The sequence below is a fragment of the Gnatocerus cornutus genome, chromosome 3 (genome assembly GCF_029298725.1).
Source record: "Gnatocerus cornutus isolate USDA-ARS CGAHR chromosome 3, icGnaCorn1.1, whole genome shotgun sequence".
Classification (NCBI taxonomy): domain Eukaryota; kingdom Metazoa; phylum Arthropoda; class Insecta; order Coleoptera; family Tenebrionidae; genus Gnatocerus; species Gnatocerus cornutus.
In genome coordinates, this window is record NC_142235.1 from 13,141,062 (window position 1) to 13,157,949 (window position 16,888).

The 16,888-nt window shown below is 43.8% G+C and overlaps 4 protein-coding genes across 12 annotated transcripts; 3 read left to right on the forward strand and 1 right to left on the reverse strand.

The window, feature by feature from the left end:
• Positions 1-443: 443 nt before the first annotated feature.
• Positions 444-1,365, forward strand: LOC148177142 (protein LSM12 homolog A-like). The gene is made up of 3 exons (XM_088031844.1): positions 444-623; positions 706-839; positions 889-1,365. Exons 1-3 carry the CDS (start codon positions 503-505, stop codon positions 1,204-1,206), a joined length of 573 nt encoding a protein of 190 aa, XP_087887970.1. The 5' UTR covers positions 444-502; the 3' UTR covers positions 1,207-1,365.
• A 520-nt stretch (positions 1,366-1,885) lies between these two features.
• Positions 1,886-5,541, forward strand: LOC148177143 (uncharacterized). The gene is made up of 5 exons (XM_088031842.1): positions 1,886-2,484; positions 2,529-2,681; positions 2,730-3,940; positions 3,987-4,544; positions 4,602-5,541. Exons 1-5 carry the CDS (start codon positions 2,373-2,375, stop codon positions 5,010-5,012), a joined length of 2,445 nt encoding a protein of 814 aa, XP_087887968.1. The 5' UTR covers positions 1,886-2,372; the 3' UTR covers positions 5,013-5,541.
• A 43-nt stretch (positions 5,542-5,584) lies between these two features.
• LOC148177144 (uncharacterized) lies at positions 5,585-7,602 on the reverse strand. The gene is made up of 5 exons (XM_088031843.1): positions 7,318-7,602; positions 7,105-7,269; positions 6,598-7,043; positions 6,434-6,549; positions 5,585-6,384 (listed from the first exon to the last, which is right to left on the reverse strand). Exons 1-5 carry the CDS (start codon positions 7,541-7,543, stop codon positions 5,652-5,654), a joined length of 1,686 nt encoding a protein of 561 aa, XP_087887969.1. The 5' UTR covers positions 7,544-7,602; the 3' UTR covers positions 5,585-5,651.
• Positions 7,603-7,984: 382 nt separating this feature from the next.
• Positions 7,985-14,899, forward strand: Vinc (vinculin). 9 transcript variants are annotated; one of them, XM_088031754.1, is made up of 13 exons: positions 7,985-8,190; positions 8,575-9,680; positions 9,736-9,832; positions 11,177-12,064; positions 12,834-12,921; positions 12,982-13,014; positions 13,156-13,263; positions 13,343-13,399; positions 13,525-13,563; positions 13,637-13,758; positions 13,806-14,139; positions 14,205-14,225; positions 14,301-14,899. In XM_088031754.1, the coding sequence occupies exons 1-13, from the start codon at positions 8,134-8,136 to the stop codon at positions 14,471-14,473; spliced, it is 3,123 nt and encodes a 1,040-aa protein (XP_087887880.1). In that variant the 5' UTR covers positions 7,985-8,133; the 3' UTR covers positions 14,474-14,899. The 9 variants fall into 9 exon arrangements, with proteins under 9 accessions (XP_087887880.1, XP_087887881.1, XP_087887883.1 ...); XM_088031755.1 differs by lacking the exon at positions 14,205-14,225; XM_088031757.1 differs by lacking the exon at positions 13,525-13,563.
• Positions 14,900-16,888: the final 1,989 nt, after the last annotated feature.

Below are 16,888 nucleotides of genomic sequence, written 5' to 3' on the forward strand. Positions count from 1 at the left end.
CAACTCAAAGGTATTAAACCACGATTTCGAGCCTAAATAGCTCCTTAAAATGGACTGTCTGAAAATTTATTTCCGTCAATATCTTGCTTATTTGCGAATCAAGCGTGAATTATTGATGCTCACTTAACGCAGAATTTCAAGCACAATCCAAAACTGTTTTAATTTTTCTCCTACGCCAACAAATAACCAAATTAGAAGGTAAATAAAACTGCACTTGGTTCGATGCGCGCGTGATTGTATAAGTTGGAAAAATAACCCTTTTGTGACGGTTAATTTAATTAATTTTGTAAATATTTATTCGCTGAAACTAAATTTAATGTTTTTCAAATTCTAGATTTTGGGCGTTATTGCCTAAATTTACTAGAATCAAACAGTTTCCGCGTTCCGCTCAATTTTCCGTCATGTCGGTAAAGCAGTCGCCGCTCTTGCCCGTCGATTGGCAACTTTGCCCCCCAGATTCGCGAGCGGCAAAAATCCCTAAATCAGTGGTCGTATTTGCGAAATGGCTGCCGTTTTAGATTATTTTTCAATAGGTAGTACAGTGTGGTGCAGGACATGTTATAACACAGAAATCGAAGGGGAGGTGATGGCATTTGACCCCCAAGTCAAAATATTAATACTGAGTATCCTTTTCATGTTTGAGCCCCCATTTTGCACAATTAGGTTAAGTCCTTTCAATCATGTTGTTTCCTTAATTAATCGCAGAATGTACGTCTTCAAGCGGTGATTCTAAATTAAATGATGTCCACTTTGTCAATCTTTCGTTGGTTAGTGAATTACAGGTGAAAAAAGAGGTGACTTCTCTGCCAGAAGTTCCACAATCGTTAAACTTGCAGAGGGTGAGTAAGTCTCGCGTTTTTAACGCTTTTTTCAGTGGTTTTGTTGTAGTTAAACACGAGAGTACGGAATCAAGTTGATAAAAAGCGTCGAATTTTACAAGCAATCTCAGCAAACGTTTCTTCAGAAGGACAGAGTTTGTTCATAGCAATCGCCAAAACAATAAAAGAAGTTCGGTGGAGGAATTCAGAGATCGTCGTCTGGAATCAGGAGGTCATAATCAGCCCACCTTATCAAATCGAGAATATCAGAGGAGACACCAAAAGCAAAGAGTATAATTATATTAAGAAAGTCGTCGAGAAACACATGAAGGACATCGCGATGAATTCTCAGAACACCACGCAAGTGCAGAACGCGGCACAACAATAAGAACAGACCTTTTAGTTGAATTCATCCGAATAGTATTTTCTCAACAATTCCGTTTTTCCAATCAGCGTAGACGATTCTGTTTTTTGTTTTGTTTTTCAATTTTATTATTGGTGTATTAAATATTTTTCGTAAGGAAACAATAAAAATTGTACAAAAGAAGCAGTGGTGGGAGTTTCACTACCCCGCTATTTTGACAATGTGCGTCTCTGACCCCGGAAGACTTTAAGGGAGACTAACCAGGGATTTCAGTTGGTTAAGTTGGTACTAAATTTTAAAATTCTTTCTGATGTTGGACCGTTTTCTCGAACTTGCTTCTTAAAATCACAAAACAAATTAATTTGGCCTCGTCCAGTTTATAATTTATTCTTCAAAATTAGAATTTTTGAGTTTTTGAAGGTTTAAAACTTAAACTTAGGGATTTTAGTTCCATCAAAATTATTTTTATAACTGAATTTTAGGCAAAAGCTAAGAAATTTTTAAAAACGCAGTAATACAAACAACAGCCCATCCCGGGGCTGTGCAAATTTTGCGAATCTAAGAAGGGAAAACAGTAAGCTTGAAATTTATTATGGTAATTGCAATTTCAACCGGTATATTATGTTGGCACCAAGTTATCACTATTCTGGAAATGTTTTTAAAACGCGTTTTTTTCTAAAACTTTGAACCCAATTTGGGGACTTTCGGCCCCAAATCCCCCTAGCGCGACGTCAGTTTTCAGGTTGGCAGCAACAACTAAATGCGTTTGATTTGGTGGCATTTTTCAACGAAGCTTTGAAGCATTTTCCAAATGGTTTCTTTCGCAATTCCGCTTTGATCACCTAAACCGACGAATTCCGCATCGTTTCCTTTTTGGGCCTTCGGCAATTAACCAACCGCTCGTTCCAAAACTGAAAATATCCCCAAGTGACGCCATTTTCATAAATCTGTCAAACCTAACCAAGGTCCGTCTGTCAAATAATTAATTTAGAAGTAAACAATAATATTTGTGGGAATTGGATGGTTTTGGTGTTTTGGATGGCTTCGCGATGAGTTTCCGCAGTGTTGGCAGTGCCTCCTCGTCGGAAAAGTGTGTTGGTGCTTTGTAGGTCAGGACCCAGCAATATGGGTGAATTATGGCCGAGTCGCTGTACCATCATGTGAGGAGGCTTATGGGATAGCTTGGGACGATGCACCGAGCGAAAAAACCAGCTATTAGCGACCTCAACCAACACCTAACCTGTAAACTCTGTAAAGGTTATTTCATTGATGCCACCACCATCATTGAATGTTTACACTCATGTAAGCCCCCTTGGACCAACCCTGGCGGTATAACCCCCTTGTAGTTTGCAGGAGCTGCATCGTCAAGTATCTCGAGACCAATAAATACTGTCCAGTTTGTGATGTGCAAGTCCACAAGACTAAGCCCCTTCTCAACATCCGCGCGGACAAGACTTTACAAGATGTCGTCTACAAACTGGTTCCAAGACTCTTCCAAAGTGAGTAGCGCCGCCTTAAAGTACCCCCATGACTTTCAACTGTTTTAGATGAGATCCAGAGGAGGAGAGACTTCTACGCGGGGCACCCTGACGCCAAGCCCACGCCCGATCAGATGGGGGCTGCCTACCAACATATCGTACCCCCAGACGAGTCTATTTCGCTGACGATGTGCTACCACGGCTGTCGCGAGTCGGCGCGGTACCTCCGTTGTCCGGCAGCTGTCTCAGTGGGGCACCTCCAGAAACTTATCCGGGCGAAATACGGACTGTTGGATATCCACCATGTAGATATTCTGTACAATCAAGATTGCCTTATCTCGACGCTGACGCTGGTGGACGTTGCGTATATTTATTCGTGGAAACGGAAAGCCCCCTTGGAACTCAGTTACCGGATTTACGAGTACACAGCGAAGCGGCTGAAACTAGAAGTGAAAGAGGAAAAGACAAACAACAATAATTGGAAGGAAGTCCAGCTGCGGATAAGTGAAAACGGTGAAATGTCCATCGTCCAAGACGAGGCTCTAGAACTTGTAAATAATAATAATTACAAACCCGAAGTTGTTCCGGTCGTGGAAAACAACAAAGTGAATAAAAAAGAGTTACCGGACCCTAAACCCGAGTGCAAACCCACCGAAAGTACAATAAAACCCAGTGAAAGTGACAAGACCCCAAAAGAAGACGACAAGGGCGTCAAACGAAAAACCGACCCGCCCCCACAACCTCCCCCGAAGCACCAAAAACAAACCATCCTCAACCACTCCCTCGGCCTCCACAACCTGTCCAATAACCACCCTCTGAAGAAACACGCCCTCCCCAAACCCCCCGAGCCTGAGAAACTCGAAGAACCTAAACCCATTATCAGACCTGGCACGCCTAAACCCCCCACGAAACCTTGTTATATGCCTAAACCGGTTATCGCAGTCCCCAAACCGAGCGTGAGCTTGGTTGTGAAAACCGATAAACCGATTTGCTCAACTGAAATCAAGCCCATCCCGCTTCCCCCGCCGCAACCAACCAAAACGATCAAAACCAAACCCAGCACGCCTATTGGGTATAAGACGCTGAGGGACCCGCCCAAGAGCTGGAACTCGCAGATCGCCAAAGCGAATGTTAATAAACCGATTGATCCCAAGTACGGAGACTTGAAGAACGTGCGACCCGCGAAGTTTTTTAAGATGAGGAACAACTTGCCGCGGTACCTGGGAAACCCCGCGTCGGGGGTCAAACCGATGTACCAAGTCCACGTCAGCCCTGAGAAGGTAACAAGTCGAGTTCTCCCGATAGTGACTTAAATTCTTGTTCTAGGATAAGGAGAAGCAGGAGGGCCTCCCCAAAGGCGAGATCAAGAAGCACTCCATCGTGAAAATCGATCCCAAAACCCTGAAACCGATCTCGGAAAAAGCCCCCGAAACAACGTCCCTGAGCAACTCCAATAGTGACTTAAAAATCAACACTAGTTCCGTGTCCATTTTCAACCCTCTTAAGATCCAGAACTCTCCTAAAACCGAAAGGAAGTCCCCAAAGAGCCCCCATTCGCCGAAGACGACGTCGATTAAAGTCCCGTCGTCACCCCCAACCAAAAGAGACAAGTTGAATCTTAATTTCACGCCGTCGAATCCGTTTATTCCGAATTTAACATCGCCGACGGTCAACCCCAATCAATTTTTGTACCCCACGGGACACCCGGGCTTCCCTCCTTACGATCCGAGGATGATGGCGGCGTACCACACGTTATTTTATGGACAGAGTATGCCGTTTTCGCCCCCGGGGCTGAGCATGGAGCTCACTCAAAGGAAGAACTTTGATCTGGTGGGGCCCACAAGCCCCAAATTGGGGGGAATGGCGCAACCCCATAGTCCACAGGTAACGAATTGAAATGAGTGGTGAATTTTCAAACTTTAGTAATTTTTCTTTTTTCAGCAACCGTCTCTGAAGTTGCCGACTTCGGAGCAGTTGGGCCTGCAAAGTTTGTCCAGAACCTCCTCCGGCAGCAGTAGTACCACAACCACGACCTCTTCTTCTTTCAAGTCCCAACCGGCACCTATAAAAAAGAGTAAAGAATCCGGCGGCAAAAACGAAAAGAGTCTTCAAAACGCCGTGGAAAAACTAACACAAAACAGGGTAAAAGAAATCAAAAACGAGGCAGCTGTGAATAAAGCGGCAATCGAATCGAAAGAGGCGAAAAAGGCGCCGTTGTCGCCTCCAGCGAAAGAGTCGCCGCCACCGAAACAAGACAAGAAGGAAGACAATCAAACGAAGAAAGAAGAGAGCTCGAATACGAACGGAGAAGTGGTGAAAAGCGAGGAAAAGAAGAGCGAGGAGAAGAAATGAAGAGTGCAATCGTGTTGGAAAGTGCCTAATTTTTTCGTTATCGGCTGATAGGTGCCTTTTTGCTGATTCACCGTAGATTAAAAGAAACACCAATAGGAAATCTCCTGTCTCTTAAGGATAATACTCTGCTTTATACATAGTTTAGTAGAAGTGGTTTTTTTTTCTTCATTATTTTTACTTTTAGAGTGTTTGTAAACGGGTCGGTGTCGGAATGTTGTTCATATTTTGTACAATACAGGGGAGAGGGAGTTGCTAAATTTTCATTTCGGAAAAAGTTTTCAGTTTTGGGAAAATTTAAACGTTCGACGGCTGTGATTTTATTCCACTTGTTTTTTCGTCGAGGTTCTTTCATTTACAAAATATGGACGTTGTGGCGCATACAGCTTGTTTATAAATACCTGTTTTGGATTTTTATATAAATATTAATATAGTATAAGACATTTTTAATATTTCAGTTATGAAGATGAAGATTTTATTGTACATTGTAAATATCAGAGCACAGATGATTTAATAAAATATTTATAGTTTTTTTGATCACTTATTTTCAAACTTCGCGCCAAAAAAAACGAGAATTAAGTAGGCAAAGAACTTAAGAACATCTTAAAACTTTATTACACACTCTGGATACTCATTATTCCTTCACAGCGAGTCATAATCACCCGCCAAACTAAAATCCAACATTTCATCACTTGTCAAAAACCTCACATCACTCTGACTATCACCATTCGACGAGTTATTCAGTCTCATTCTTTTACAATTACAAAATTGGTACCTCCGTGCAAGAAAAGCCGTACCAACCATAGCGACCAAAACACCAAAAACCACCCCAACTGAAAAAACAATAGTTCTAGTATTACTCTCCTGAACATCAGTCGCAACTTGAATCTTCTGATGAAAACTCTTATCACTCTCATAATCATTAACAACTTCGTTTTCTTTGATCGACTCTTCTGTAGGCTCGACTGGAACTTCAACCACGTCGCTATCCTCCGGTTTCACGTAAATAATCTTTGACTCGTTTCTCTTTTCGAAATGATACGAGGTCAACTTTCTGGTAGGCGGGGCCACAGTTGTAATAAAGGGCGTGGTTTTGGGGGGTACGTATGGTGTTTCGGCCGGAGTTGAAGGCGTGGTTTGTCGTGTTGTTTCTTCAATAGTAACAGTGCTACTACTGTATTCCGTTGTTGTTTCGTCCAATCCGGTTGAAGCAGCTATGCAGAAATCGAAGTAGTCGGGACAACATCGATTGCGTTCGTAACAGCTTTCGTCGCAGTCGCATGTTATCAGCCAATTAACGTTGCGGGTGTCGTTGGTATTGCAGCGATTTTCGCACGACTCGACGGTGATTGGTGTTTCGGACGAAGCAAACTCCCTAAAGGGGCGTGGTTTGTGATTTTCGAACACAGAAAGGAGGTACTTACGTAGTGGTTTCTTCATCCATCAGTTCGTTCTCTGGTATACAGTTCAGGATGAGTCTGACGTCATCAATGGCGATGTCGCTCACGTAGCTCTTCCCACGAACTCCCTCTACGATAATCTAGAAAAAAAGAATTAGATAATGTCAGGATTCAACCAATCAAACAACCTGAAATTCATTATTGACCACGCCTAGGTTTATAAAACCTCGATACCACCTGTCTCCTTGGTTCCCATTCTTGACGAAAAGCGCCTTGTGGTCATATAACGACCAAGGGGCGTCAATCTTTTTAAGATACACCCGCAAACTTCCAGTGGTGGATCCATACATGTGGTAGTAGAACTCAAAACAGGCTGTGTCATTGGTTTTTTCGTAGACGGGGGAAATAAGACGGGCGTGGTCATTGACGTTACGCGCTGATGATTCGATGTACATGTAGTAACCATCTTTGCCTCGCCCTTTAGTGTGGTCGTAACTAGGACCTGTACCAATAGAACCACTGGGCGTGGCGTAGTTAAAACGAATCCAATCAAAATCGTGGTTGAGATCGTGGTTCCAACCACAGAGGTTTTCTTGTTCAAAATCACAAAAGAGCGGAGGGAGGGTCTTAGAGGCTGGAATAAGAGAAAGAGGCGGAGCTTAGAAGAAATAAAACTTGAAGGTTTTTCTACATACGTAAGCAACTGGGAAGAGTATTGTCCCACTTCACCCCATCGCAATAAGTGATATTCTTCCCCCTTAATTCGAATCCAGTCTTGCAATAGAAATTCAAAACAGCCCCACTGTAAGACGGATAAATCAATCCGTTCGGTGGTGGTTTAGCGTCTTTACAGCTCGCTCCTGTCAATAACAATGTTACTAACATTCTTAACAGTTGTACCAACTTACGAACACATCTTGAAGCCACATTGTCCCACTTTCCACCAGTGCACACACTGTATCTGTCTCCAGCTAACATGTATCCTGTACTGCACAGAAACCGAGCGATGCGCCCCCTTTGTCTGTATCTAACTCTACCATTGGTGAGGGTAACTGGAGGACACAAAGATTGGAACCTTGCCGAAAGGGTTTCAAAAATGAATAAGAGGGCGCAAAAGAGAGTAAACAGGTTCATCTTTGGGTCACGACTGGGAGTCTGGACGAACTTGACCCTTATCAGTTCCTGAGGAAGTTGATAGGGTGGGAGGAAGTAGCAATCATTGGCAGTTGTGAAGAATTGTAAATTCGATAAGGGGACAAAATTGCGGAGGATTGATAATTACCAGAAAATATTTTTCAGTAAAAAATTCGATCTTCGGGGGTTTTACTGTATCTGTTGAAAATGTCCTCAGTTTGTAGATTCTACTGTAGAAACTACTTTACGGTAACTAAACATTGCAAATTTCCCCAAATTCTTACTCATCTTTCTCCGCTTATCAAGCCTCTTCCTGTTTGTCACCTTCTGGGAACCGCCGGAAGCGCTTTTAATCAGATTCTGTCCCACTTGATTCGAATTCCGCGCGCCCACGCTCGCACCTGATTGGCTTGTTCCCACGTTTTTGCCACGGCCGCCAGGTGGCGCGTCAAGGTGAGTTGGGTTTATTTATAAATCGCTATTAATTTCTTGTGTTTATCGTTTGGTTTACGATCATTCCTTAGAAGGTTCCGATTGTTTAGTTACGTGCCAGTGTTTGTTATTAATTAGTTTAAAAGAAACCAGTGAAAATGCCAGTTTTCCACACGAAAACAATCGAATCTATTTTGGAGCCCGTTGCACAACAGGTAAAAATTAAATGACTAAATTCATTTAAAAACTAATTGATATCTTAAGTCGTGGGTGGCTTTAACAAATTCGCTGAGATAAATCAAGTAGCTTCCGGCTTGGGACTTCCGGTCGTTGGGAAAATCCAGAGGGTGTGCCTGAACAATTGAAAGAAGTGCTGTCAAAATTGAGAATGTCTGGGGGTGAAAAGTGGAGTTTTTCGAGTTTCGGGGGCGCATGGGGGCTGTGGGGGCGCCCCGTCGCGACGGGTGTGTGTGAATTTTACGACTCCTTATAAGGTTATGTCTCCCATTGTGTCAAATTTATTCAGTCTTATCTCGCCTAGGGTTACGCCCACTTCAAAAACCGCATCTGTTCAACATAAATTAACGCATTTCTTGCAGGTTTCTAAATTGGTAATTCTTCATGAAGAAGCTGAAGATGGAATTCCAATGCCCGATTTGGAGCAGCCTGTCCGAAGTGTCAGTAATGCTGTCTCCAACCTTGTCAAAGTGGGAAGAGAGACAATCAACAGTTCGGATGACCCCATTCTCCGCCAGGACATGCCGGCGGCTCTGGTGCGCGTCGAGCGCTCCTCCAAGCTCTTGGAGGAAGCAAGCAGCATGCTCAAATCAGACCCTTACTCCTCACCGGCTAGAAAACGGCTGATTGAAGGCAGCGGGGGGATCCTCCAAGCCACCTCAGCTCTTCTTCTTTGTTTCGACGAGTCCGAAGTCAGGAAAATCATCAGAGAATGCCACAGAGTCCTCGATTACTTAGCCGTAGCTGAAGTGATCGAGACTCTGGATGAGCTGGTTCAGTTCCTGAGAGACCTGAGTCCCTGTCTCAGTAAAGTCAGCAGGGAGGTGAGCGCCCGCGAGAAGGAGCTCACCCACCAAGTCCACTCAGAAATCTTAGTCCGATGCTTGGAACAAGTCAAAACTCTCGCCCCCATCCTCATCTGCTCCATGAAGATCTACATCCAGATTGTCTCCCAAGGGGGAAAACGCGCCGAAGAAGCCATCGAAAACCGCAACTATCTCGCCCAGAGAATGACCGATGAGATCAACGAAATCATTCGGGTCCTCCAACTCACGAGCTACGACGAAGAACAATCAGATTTGGACAATCTCACGGTGCTGAAGAAGCTCCAGAACGCCATCCAAAACAAAATCAACACTGCTAACGATTGGTTACTTGACCCCACAGCTGTCAGGGGCGGAATCGGGGAGAAATCTCTTCGCCAGATCATCGAAGCGGCTCAGAAAGTCGCCGAGCGGTGTCTCCCCCAAGACGCCCACACCATCAATAAATTATGCTCGGATTTGACCACCATGACGGACGCTCTCTGCGAGTTGAGACAAGACGGCAAAGGGACGACGCCCCAAGCGGAATCTCTAGCTAGAGGAATTAAGGAAAAACTAGGACAATTACAACAGGCGGTCTTGAATGCCGTCGTCGCGGTTGATAAGGCGGGGCTGCAACAAACCGCGCATACAGTTCAAGGACGGTTAGTTGATACGTTTTTTTTTTTTTTTAAATAGGTTGTTAATGGTGGTTTGCAGGTTGGAACAAGCCCGGAAGTGGTTGTCAAATCCGGGACAAGACGATAAGGGATTGGGGCGAAGAGCTATCGCGCTGATCGTGGAGGAGGGGAGAAAGGTGAGTGTCAAGGTCGCTGCAGTGCTGCCAAAATGATAAAGATGTAGGTCAGGTTTATTATGTTTAATTTGGGTAAATATTTGATGCCAATTTGTCGTCTGTTTAAATTAAACAAATTAAGGAATTAAGGGCAAGGTCACAGTTGAAACAAATTGATTACATACAGTCGAACCTCAATAATACTGACGGCAGTATCATCAGGAAAAAATCAAGCACGCTATGGGTGAGATTTTGAACACGAAATTTCATTCCAGGTGTGGGTTTTCAATTTTTTTAGTGCTACCACTGCCTACTTAATTTTCGTATTCACTTTTTGTGGCTTTCAGTATCGAATTTACTTTTTCAATTAGTTTTTTACGACCGGTGTGACTCATCCGCGTCAATCGAGATTTTCCGAAAAACAAAGTAAATGGTCCGAACTGTTCTAAAAATAGTCTGTTTTTCCTGTTATAAAATAGACTTGGAGGTGTTGCGAAATTGGTTCATAATAAAGCTGTAATTTCGTTTGTTGGCAACAGCACAAAATTATAATAATGCGATTTTTTTCTGTATGCACGACATGAAAACGGCAAAATTGTTTATATTTGTTGGTAAACAACTTGTTATCTCTTGTAAATCATAACAAGCCAAGAATTTCTGCCGCCACTCCAATTAAAGTCGGTCTAATTACATTGAGATTGATTTATGACAGAAACGGATGTGTCTTTTTATGGCACCGCTCAAGTCTTGACATAAATCGTGCGGTTTTTCTTGAAAAGGTAAATATCAGAGAACTGCAACGAGCGCTTCTAAATTAGTCGGCGGGTATTGATTTTTAATTTGCGGGAATTCTGTAGTATACGGGGTGACTACTAAACCGTTGACCGCGTAAAATAAGCTGGCCATGACTTTCGACGAGGTATTGGTAGCCCTGGATGAACAATTGATGGTTCACGTTATGTAAAGTCGGGTGGTTTTTCAATTTTTTTTCAGCTTCAAAGTCATGGCTAGCTTTGTTTTTTATATGGTTTAGTTGCGGACAATGGGAGGCTTTGGAATTCAGAGTATGTCAATCAAATTCTATAGGTGACAGTGCTGCCAACATAGTCTTGCTCACTTTACAGGCCTATAATTTTAAGAGTTTTTGATCTTTTTCATCAAAAGTATTGAATGGAAAATTTATTTACGCCCAATGCAATTAGTAGTAAAAGTCGTATTTTACTGGCAGCAGGACAGCCAACATTTGTCTTGTTGCCAGGCCTATTATTAACCCCACAAATTTACTTTTATTTTAATCCTCATATTTATAACCACGCGCTTTCGTAAAATTACAACAAATAAAAATTCTCTTTTTTTTATTGCCAGGTGGCGGAGGGCCTGCCAGGCGTCCAGAAGGCCGAGATCCTCCAACTCTGCGAAGAAGTGGATGGCCTCTCCCGCGAACTCGCCGACCTCTGCGCCCAAGGCAAAGGCAACACCCCCGAAGCCCAAGAAATCGCTCGCAAACTTTCCCAGAAACTCCACGAGCTAAAAGAACGCATCAACCAAGCGGTGGTGAACCGTGTCGTCGAAGACTTCATCGACATCGTCACTCCTCTTAAGCAGTTCACCGAAGCGGTGTTGGCCCCAGAGGGTATTCCCAACCGCGACCAGAACTTCTCCGACAAGGCAGCTAATCTTCAACAGTTTACGAATCGCGCGGTGAAAACCGCCAGGATGGTGGCAGCCGGAGGAAGTTATGGCAACAAGAAACTCGCCGAAGCTTTACAAAGCTCGGCGAACCAAGTGGAGAGTTTGACGCCGCAGTTGGTGTCGGCGGGGAGTATCAGGATGAATTATCCCACGAGTAAAGCGGCGGATGAGCATTTTGAGAATTTAAGGCAGCAGTATGCGGATACGCTGACGAAGATGAGGAATTTGTGCGACGAAGCGACGGATTCGGCTGATTTTATCAGGGCGTCGGAGGAGCAGATGAGGAAGCACACGTTCTTGTGCGAGGAGGCGATTAAGAACAAGCAGCCCCAGAAGATGGTGGATAACACCTCGGCGATTGCGAGATTGGCCAATCGAGTTTTGTTGGTGGCGAAGCAGGAAAGTGATAACTCTGAGGATCCTAACTTCATCGATGATGTGAATAGAGCGTCAGATGCGCTCCAGGGGACGGTACCACCAATGGTACAGGATGCCAAGTCGGTGGCGGTGAACCCGGCGGACTCCACTGCCGTGTCCAGGTGGAGGGATTCCAATAAAGCGGTATGACAACTTGGGATACTATAGTGAATAGAAACGGGCCTAAAGTAGATCCTTGGGGGACTCCCACTAGAAATGGATGATTTTGCCAAATTTAGACGGGGGATCACACGTTGTGTTTGTTTTTCAATGAAATGGTTTAGATATTGGTACCTTTCACTCATATTTCGCCCACTCTGTATATTGAGTAGGTATGCTAAAGGTTAATATTTAATGAGGTGTTGCGTAATGGGAATGTTGTATAACGCCAACGTCGCGTTTTCGGCACTGCATTTTAGAACGTTTTTTTGTTGTTTTTTTCTCTTCATTTTGTAGTTAAAAAGACTGCTATTATTTAACTAGCCACTTAGTCCAAATTAACAACGTGTCAATAATTTTATGGCCTATAAACGAATAGTTTACAGATTGTTTATTTACTTTACGATAAACATAAATTTCCTTTACTTAGTGCATCTAAAACTAAATCGGTGATCTCACGAAATTATGACTCAATTACTTACTCATAATATGATAAACTTACAAAGTTATTCTTGAGTCGTTCGCGTCCGTCACGTGATCATCATTTGGCGACTTCTGATTCGCTCCCACCGTCACGGCATCGCCCTTTTTTGAAAATAGAGCCTTCTGATTCGTTCTCACGATCACGTGAACGCCATTTGGTCAGAACTGCGCCTTCTGATTCGCTGCCGCCGTCACGTGGACGCTATTTGGGCGTCTGATTCGTTTTCACGGTCACGTGTCTTCTCTCTTTAACTCCCATTGGTGATTTCAGCTGCTGAACGCCGTCGGAGAGGTCCGCAAGGCCGTGCAAATCAACCCGGAGCTGCCGCCGCTTCCGAACATCAATTCCTTGAATCTAGGTCAGTTTCCCCCTTTGCCTCGTTCTAATCACTTAACTTATCTCTTATCAATTCTTACAGAACCCGCTCCCAACAGTTACTTTATTGACAAAGGTATCGGGATTGGATTTAACCTTATTATTATTATTTTTACATAACAGAGTTCATTATTACACTACACGTGCACTTTTTGTTTTGTACATAATTTTTCTGAACGCTGTAGAATAACGGCTTTCTTAAGGCTAAAATTTGTAGTTGGCGAACCGCTAAGAAATACACCGACACCAGGCAGAGATTCGGGGGCATTGAGCCCCACACCTCATCAGCACGGACGCGTCAGTCCATTGCCCAAATGGGCGAGAGGTATCGGCAATGATTATAGTTTTTTTTTGTATATGAGATTTTCTCTTTTCTAATTTTTTTCTTCTATTTGGTGCGTCAGGGGATAATTCCGACTTGCTATGTCAAGAACTTATCCCCAGCACTTATCGTGAGCCAGGTAATGCTGAGTTTGAGAGAGCATGTTGACTAACTAAGCATGTATATAGTTGGCTTGTTGCTAGTTGATCGCTTTGTTATCCATTGAAAACTAATTAACTTCAATTTGTTGTTTCATGCATCCAGGATATTACAGTTTTATCCCGGAATATATTTTAGAAGATGGTAATTGTCATGGCTCGCATGCTAAAACTCTCTTTTCACTCTTGACACATTAATAACTGTACGTACTGTGTAGAGATGGCACCACCACGTCCTCCACTCCCGCACGATGGTGCCCCCATGCGACCACCTCCTCCAGAGACCGACGACGAAGACGACGTGTTCAGACACGCCCCCAGCTCCAGCCAACCCATCATGGTACGAATCCACCGTTCTTTCAACCAACACTCACACGTTGGTTTTAGGTTGCCGCTCACAGTCTTCACCACGAAGTACGCCAATGGTCGGCCAAAGACAACGAACTCATCGCCGCCGCCAAGAGGATGGCGGTACTCATGGCACGCCTCTCCGAGCTCGTACACAACGACGATAAAGGCAGCAAACGCGAACTCATCGCTACTGCTAAAGCTATCGCTGATGCTAGCAATGATGTCACACGTATAGCTAAACAGTTGGCTAGGGAGTGCACGGACAAGAGGATCCGGACGAATTTGCTCCAAGTCTGCGAGAGGATCCCGACGATCGCGACGCAGCTGAAGATTTTGAGTACAGTGAAGGCGACGATGTTAGGGGCACAGGGTAAGTGAGGGGAGAGGGCGATTTGGGCTTTGTAAATAATGCTTTTTGGGTGTATGCTTACGTAGAGAAAGGGAAGCCCAAGAAAGGTGCGTACGCTTTTAGTGGTCTTTTCGTTTGTTTGAATTCGAAAAGGGGCAAGAGTCTAATTTTGGTTCGTTTAGGTTCTGAAGAGGATCGCGAAGCCACGGAGATGTTGGAAGGCAACGCCCAGAACCTCATGCAGAGTGTGAAAGAAACAGTACGCGCGGCTGAAAGCGCCAGCGTGAAAATCCACGCCCAGACTCATGGGAAGTTGAGGTGGGTCCGGCGGCAACCATGGTACGCCTACGCCTAAACGAATCTTCATTTGGTTGTTTTTCTTGTTGTCAATCAATACTGTGTTCAATTCTCTTAAGTTAACTTGGCGATAACTAACGAAGATGGTCGTAACCATCAATTAATCTTGAATAGTGATTAGGAAAACTTGCCTTAGTGGAATATCATAGTTATTTTTCTATGCTTTACTATGAGAGAGGGAGAATATAAAGTTTATATGGATAAGTGCAATAGTGCCAAATTTTATTTTAAGTAAGAGCCATGTTTGTTATTTTGAGAGTACAATATTTGAAGCAATATCCATGGCTTGAACTTGTTAAGTGCTTGAATATTTAAGAAACGTTGCTTTAAATGTTTTTATTTCTAATGTATTAATTTTTTTAACTATTTTATTTGTATTTGGAATGAAGTTTATGTAACGGATTAATAAATTATTTATATTTAAGATGGACACAACATCTATTAGGACCTCATTCTCTCATTGCTATTCTCCCTCATCCTCGACTGATTTTAGGTAGCGAAACGAGCATCCTCTCCCCATCCTATTCTAAACCTAAGAAAATATGAACAGAACTAAAAGGATTATGAAACAGAACTGTCAAAAAGTCCGGAACGAAGGCAAGTCCGTTTTTATTTATCTATAAAAAAAATCTTACTTTACATATCCCCGTTTTTCATTACGTTTCTTTCATCCTTTCAATATTCTTATACTGCTCGCTTCCATACACCTTTGCATCACTGCAACTAAACGGCCCCAAAATCTCCACACTTTCTTCGCAAGCGAATCTTCGCGCTGCATCCAAAGGAGTCATGTCTTCCACATCTCGAAGATTCGGATCAGCGCCTTCTCGAAGCAACAGGCGTACAAGTTCCGCTGACCTGACAGCATAATGCAGTGGAGTTTTACCCTCGTTGCAGCGAGCATTAACATCTGCGCCTTTCGCAATAAGAAATCGTAAGCTCTTCAGATGGTTCTCTTCGCAAGCTATATGGATAGCTTCTTGACCGTCCATGTTCTTGTCCCCAATCCCAACTCCGAGTCGTAGGGAAATCGTAAAAATTTCTTCGTCTAGCGTATCGTGCTTCGCTGCGAGATGCAGAACTGTGTTGTTGTTGGTAATTCGATCACAAAGACTCCTCAAAGGCTCTATCATATCATAACATGTGTTTTGACACGCGAATTCCAATAAATTTGACATTTCGTGGCGTTGGATCCTCATGTTTGTATGTAAAGTTCGTAAAACTGCGATGTTTCCGAATCGTGGCGTCTTGTAGTCTTCATTTAGAGCTCCCAAAATTGTAACTTGGGGTAAGGAGAAGCCACCGAAATCATCTCGGAGGGTTTCAGGTGTCTTGGCCAAAATTACGTCGAGAATTCTGTGGTACCCCATTTGGCAGGAGTAGAAGAGTAAACTTTTGGGGTGGTAGTAGTCAAGCAAAGGCTTCAGGTCTTGAGGCTGTCTGGACTCGCCCAGAAGGCGCTCTACTGGGTACAAACTCCTCGAATGAAGAGCGTAGGAAAAATAATCGAAGTTGAACAGCCTGTCGTGAGCGGTAAGACCAAAATCTCGTAAAACCTCCTCTAATTGCGCAACGTACGATGGACTTTCTCGCTTCATGCGCTGGTAAGTGGAGTTCTTTGGATAGACGCTTCCGGACGAGCACAGGAGATGGAGCGCGTTTCGCCCCCCTTTGTCTACACACTCTTTGGAGGCTTTCCAATCTTCACCCCTGACAATAGAAAGGAGGATTGGATTATCTTTGACTAGTATCGAATCAAAGAACCGCCTTAAACTCGCGGACTCTTCCGCAAAATAGTCTTCTTGTACCGCCGGTAAGAACTCAAGATGCTCGCTCAACCACAACGCAGCGAAATAGTGGAGGAATGCTTGGTCAAACACCAACTTCTTCTCTCTTTTAGTAACAATTCCAAGGTTGTTAACACGTGTTGTCACTCGAGAGGCTCGCTCCAAATCCAACTGTAACTTGTCAAACGTCTTTTGCAAGCAACACTTCAAAGCGAGTACTTGGTGGTCTTCCAGGCACTGTTTTTGGAGACAGTTTAGATGGTCTTGGTGCAGCCCTGGGTACTGTTTTTGCAAACAAAACGCCGAAACACCTTCAAATATCGTCTTTTCCAAGAAGAGTTCGTTTGGATTTCGAGCTGCTATAGCCAGACTCAAAGGAGTGCGCAGGAGTTGATGGTCGGAACAGAGTTGGAGTTGGATCGGGACCACACCGAGCACACCCGCGAGTTTGTTTTTAAGCTGATCTCGCGCTGCGATCCACACCCGCGCGTCTACTTCACACACAAACTTGAGGACACGATCTACATCCTCCACTAGGTCTAATTCGTCCAGAAATAAGTACACTTTGTTTGTTTTTAGGAAGTGGTGCTCGAAATCTTTGGTATTACTCAAAAACTCGCAGAGGA

What these genes read in the sequence shown, in the direction of transcription:
- LOC148177142 (XM_088031844.1), top strand. Translation starts at nt 503, where the DNA reads ATGGCTGCCGTTTTAGATTATTTTTCAATAGGTAGTACAGTGTGGTGC. An exon ending in AGTCAAAATATTAATACTGA is followed by an intron (nt 624 to 705) that starts GTATCCTTTTCA and finishes AATTAATCGCAG; the next exon opens with AATGTACGTCTTCAAGCGGT. An exon ending in AATCGTTAAACTTGCAGAGG is followed by an intron (nt 840 to 888) that starts GTGAGTAAGTCT and finishes GTTTTGTTGTAG; the next exon opens with TTAAACACGAGAGTACGGAA.
- LOC148177143 (XM_088031842.1), top strand. Translation starts at nt 2,373, where the DNA reads ATGCACCGAGCGAAAAAACCAGCTATTAGCGACCTCAACCAACACCTA. An exon ending in CATTGAATGTTTACACTCAT is followed by an intron (nt 2,485 to 2,528) that starts GTAAGCCCCCTT and finishes ACCCCCTTGTAG; the next exon opens with TTTGCAGGAGCTGCATCGTC. An exon ending in GGTTCCAAGACTCTTCCAAA is followed by an intron (nt 2,682 to 2,729) that starts GTGAGTAGCGCC and finishes CAACTGTTTTAG; the next exon opens with ATGAGATCCAGAGGAGGAGA.
- LOC148177144 (XM_088031843.1), bottom strand. Translation starts at nt 7,543, where the DNA reads ATGAACCTGTTTACTCTCTTTTGCGCCCTCTTATTCATTTTTGAAACC. An exon ending in TGTGGCTTCAAGATGTGTTC is followed by an intron (nt 7,270 to 7,317) that starts GTAAGTTGGTAC and finishes TGTTATTGACAG; the next exon opens with GAGCGAGCTGTAAAGACGCT. An exon ending in TACTCTTCCCAGTTGCTTAC is followed by an intron (nt 7,044 to 7,104) that starts GTATGTAGAAAA and finishes CTCTTATTCCAG; the next exon opens with CCTCTAAGACCCTCCCTCCG.
- Vinc (XM_088031754.1), top strand. Translation starts at nt 8,134, where the DNA reads ATGCCAGTTTTCCACACGAAAACAATCGAATCTATTTTGGAGCCCGTT. An exon ending in CATCAATTCCTTGAATCTAG is followed by an intron (nt 12,922 to 12,981) that starts GTCAGTTTCCCC and finishes CAATTCTTACAG; the next exon opens with AACCCGCTCCCAACAGTTAC. An exon ending in GAAAGGGAAGCCCAAGAAAG is followed by an intron (nt 14,226 to 14,300) that starts GTGCGTACGCTT and finishes TGGTTCGTTTAG; the next exon opens with GTTCTGAAGAGGATCGCGAA.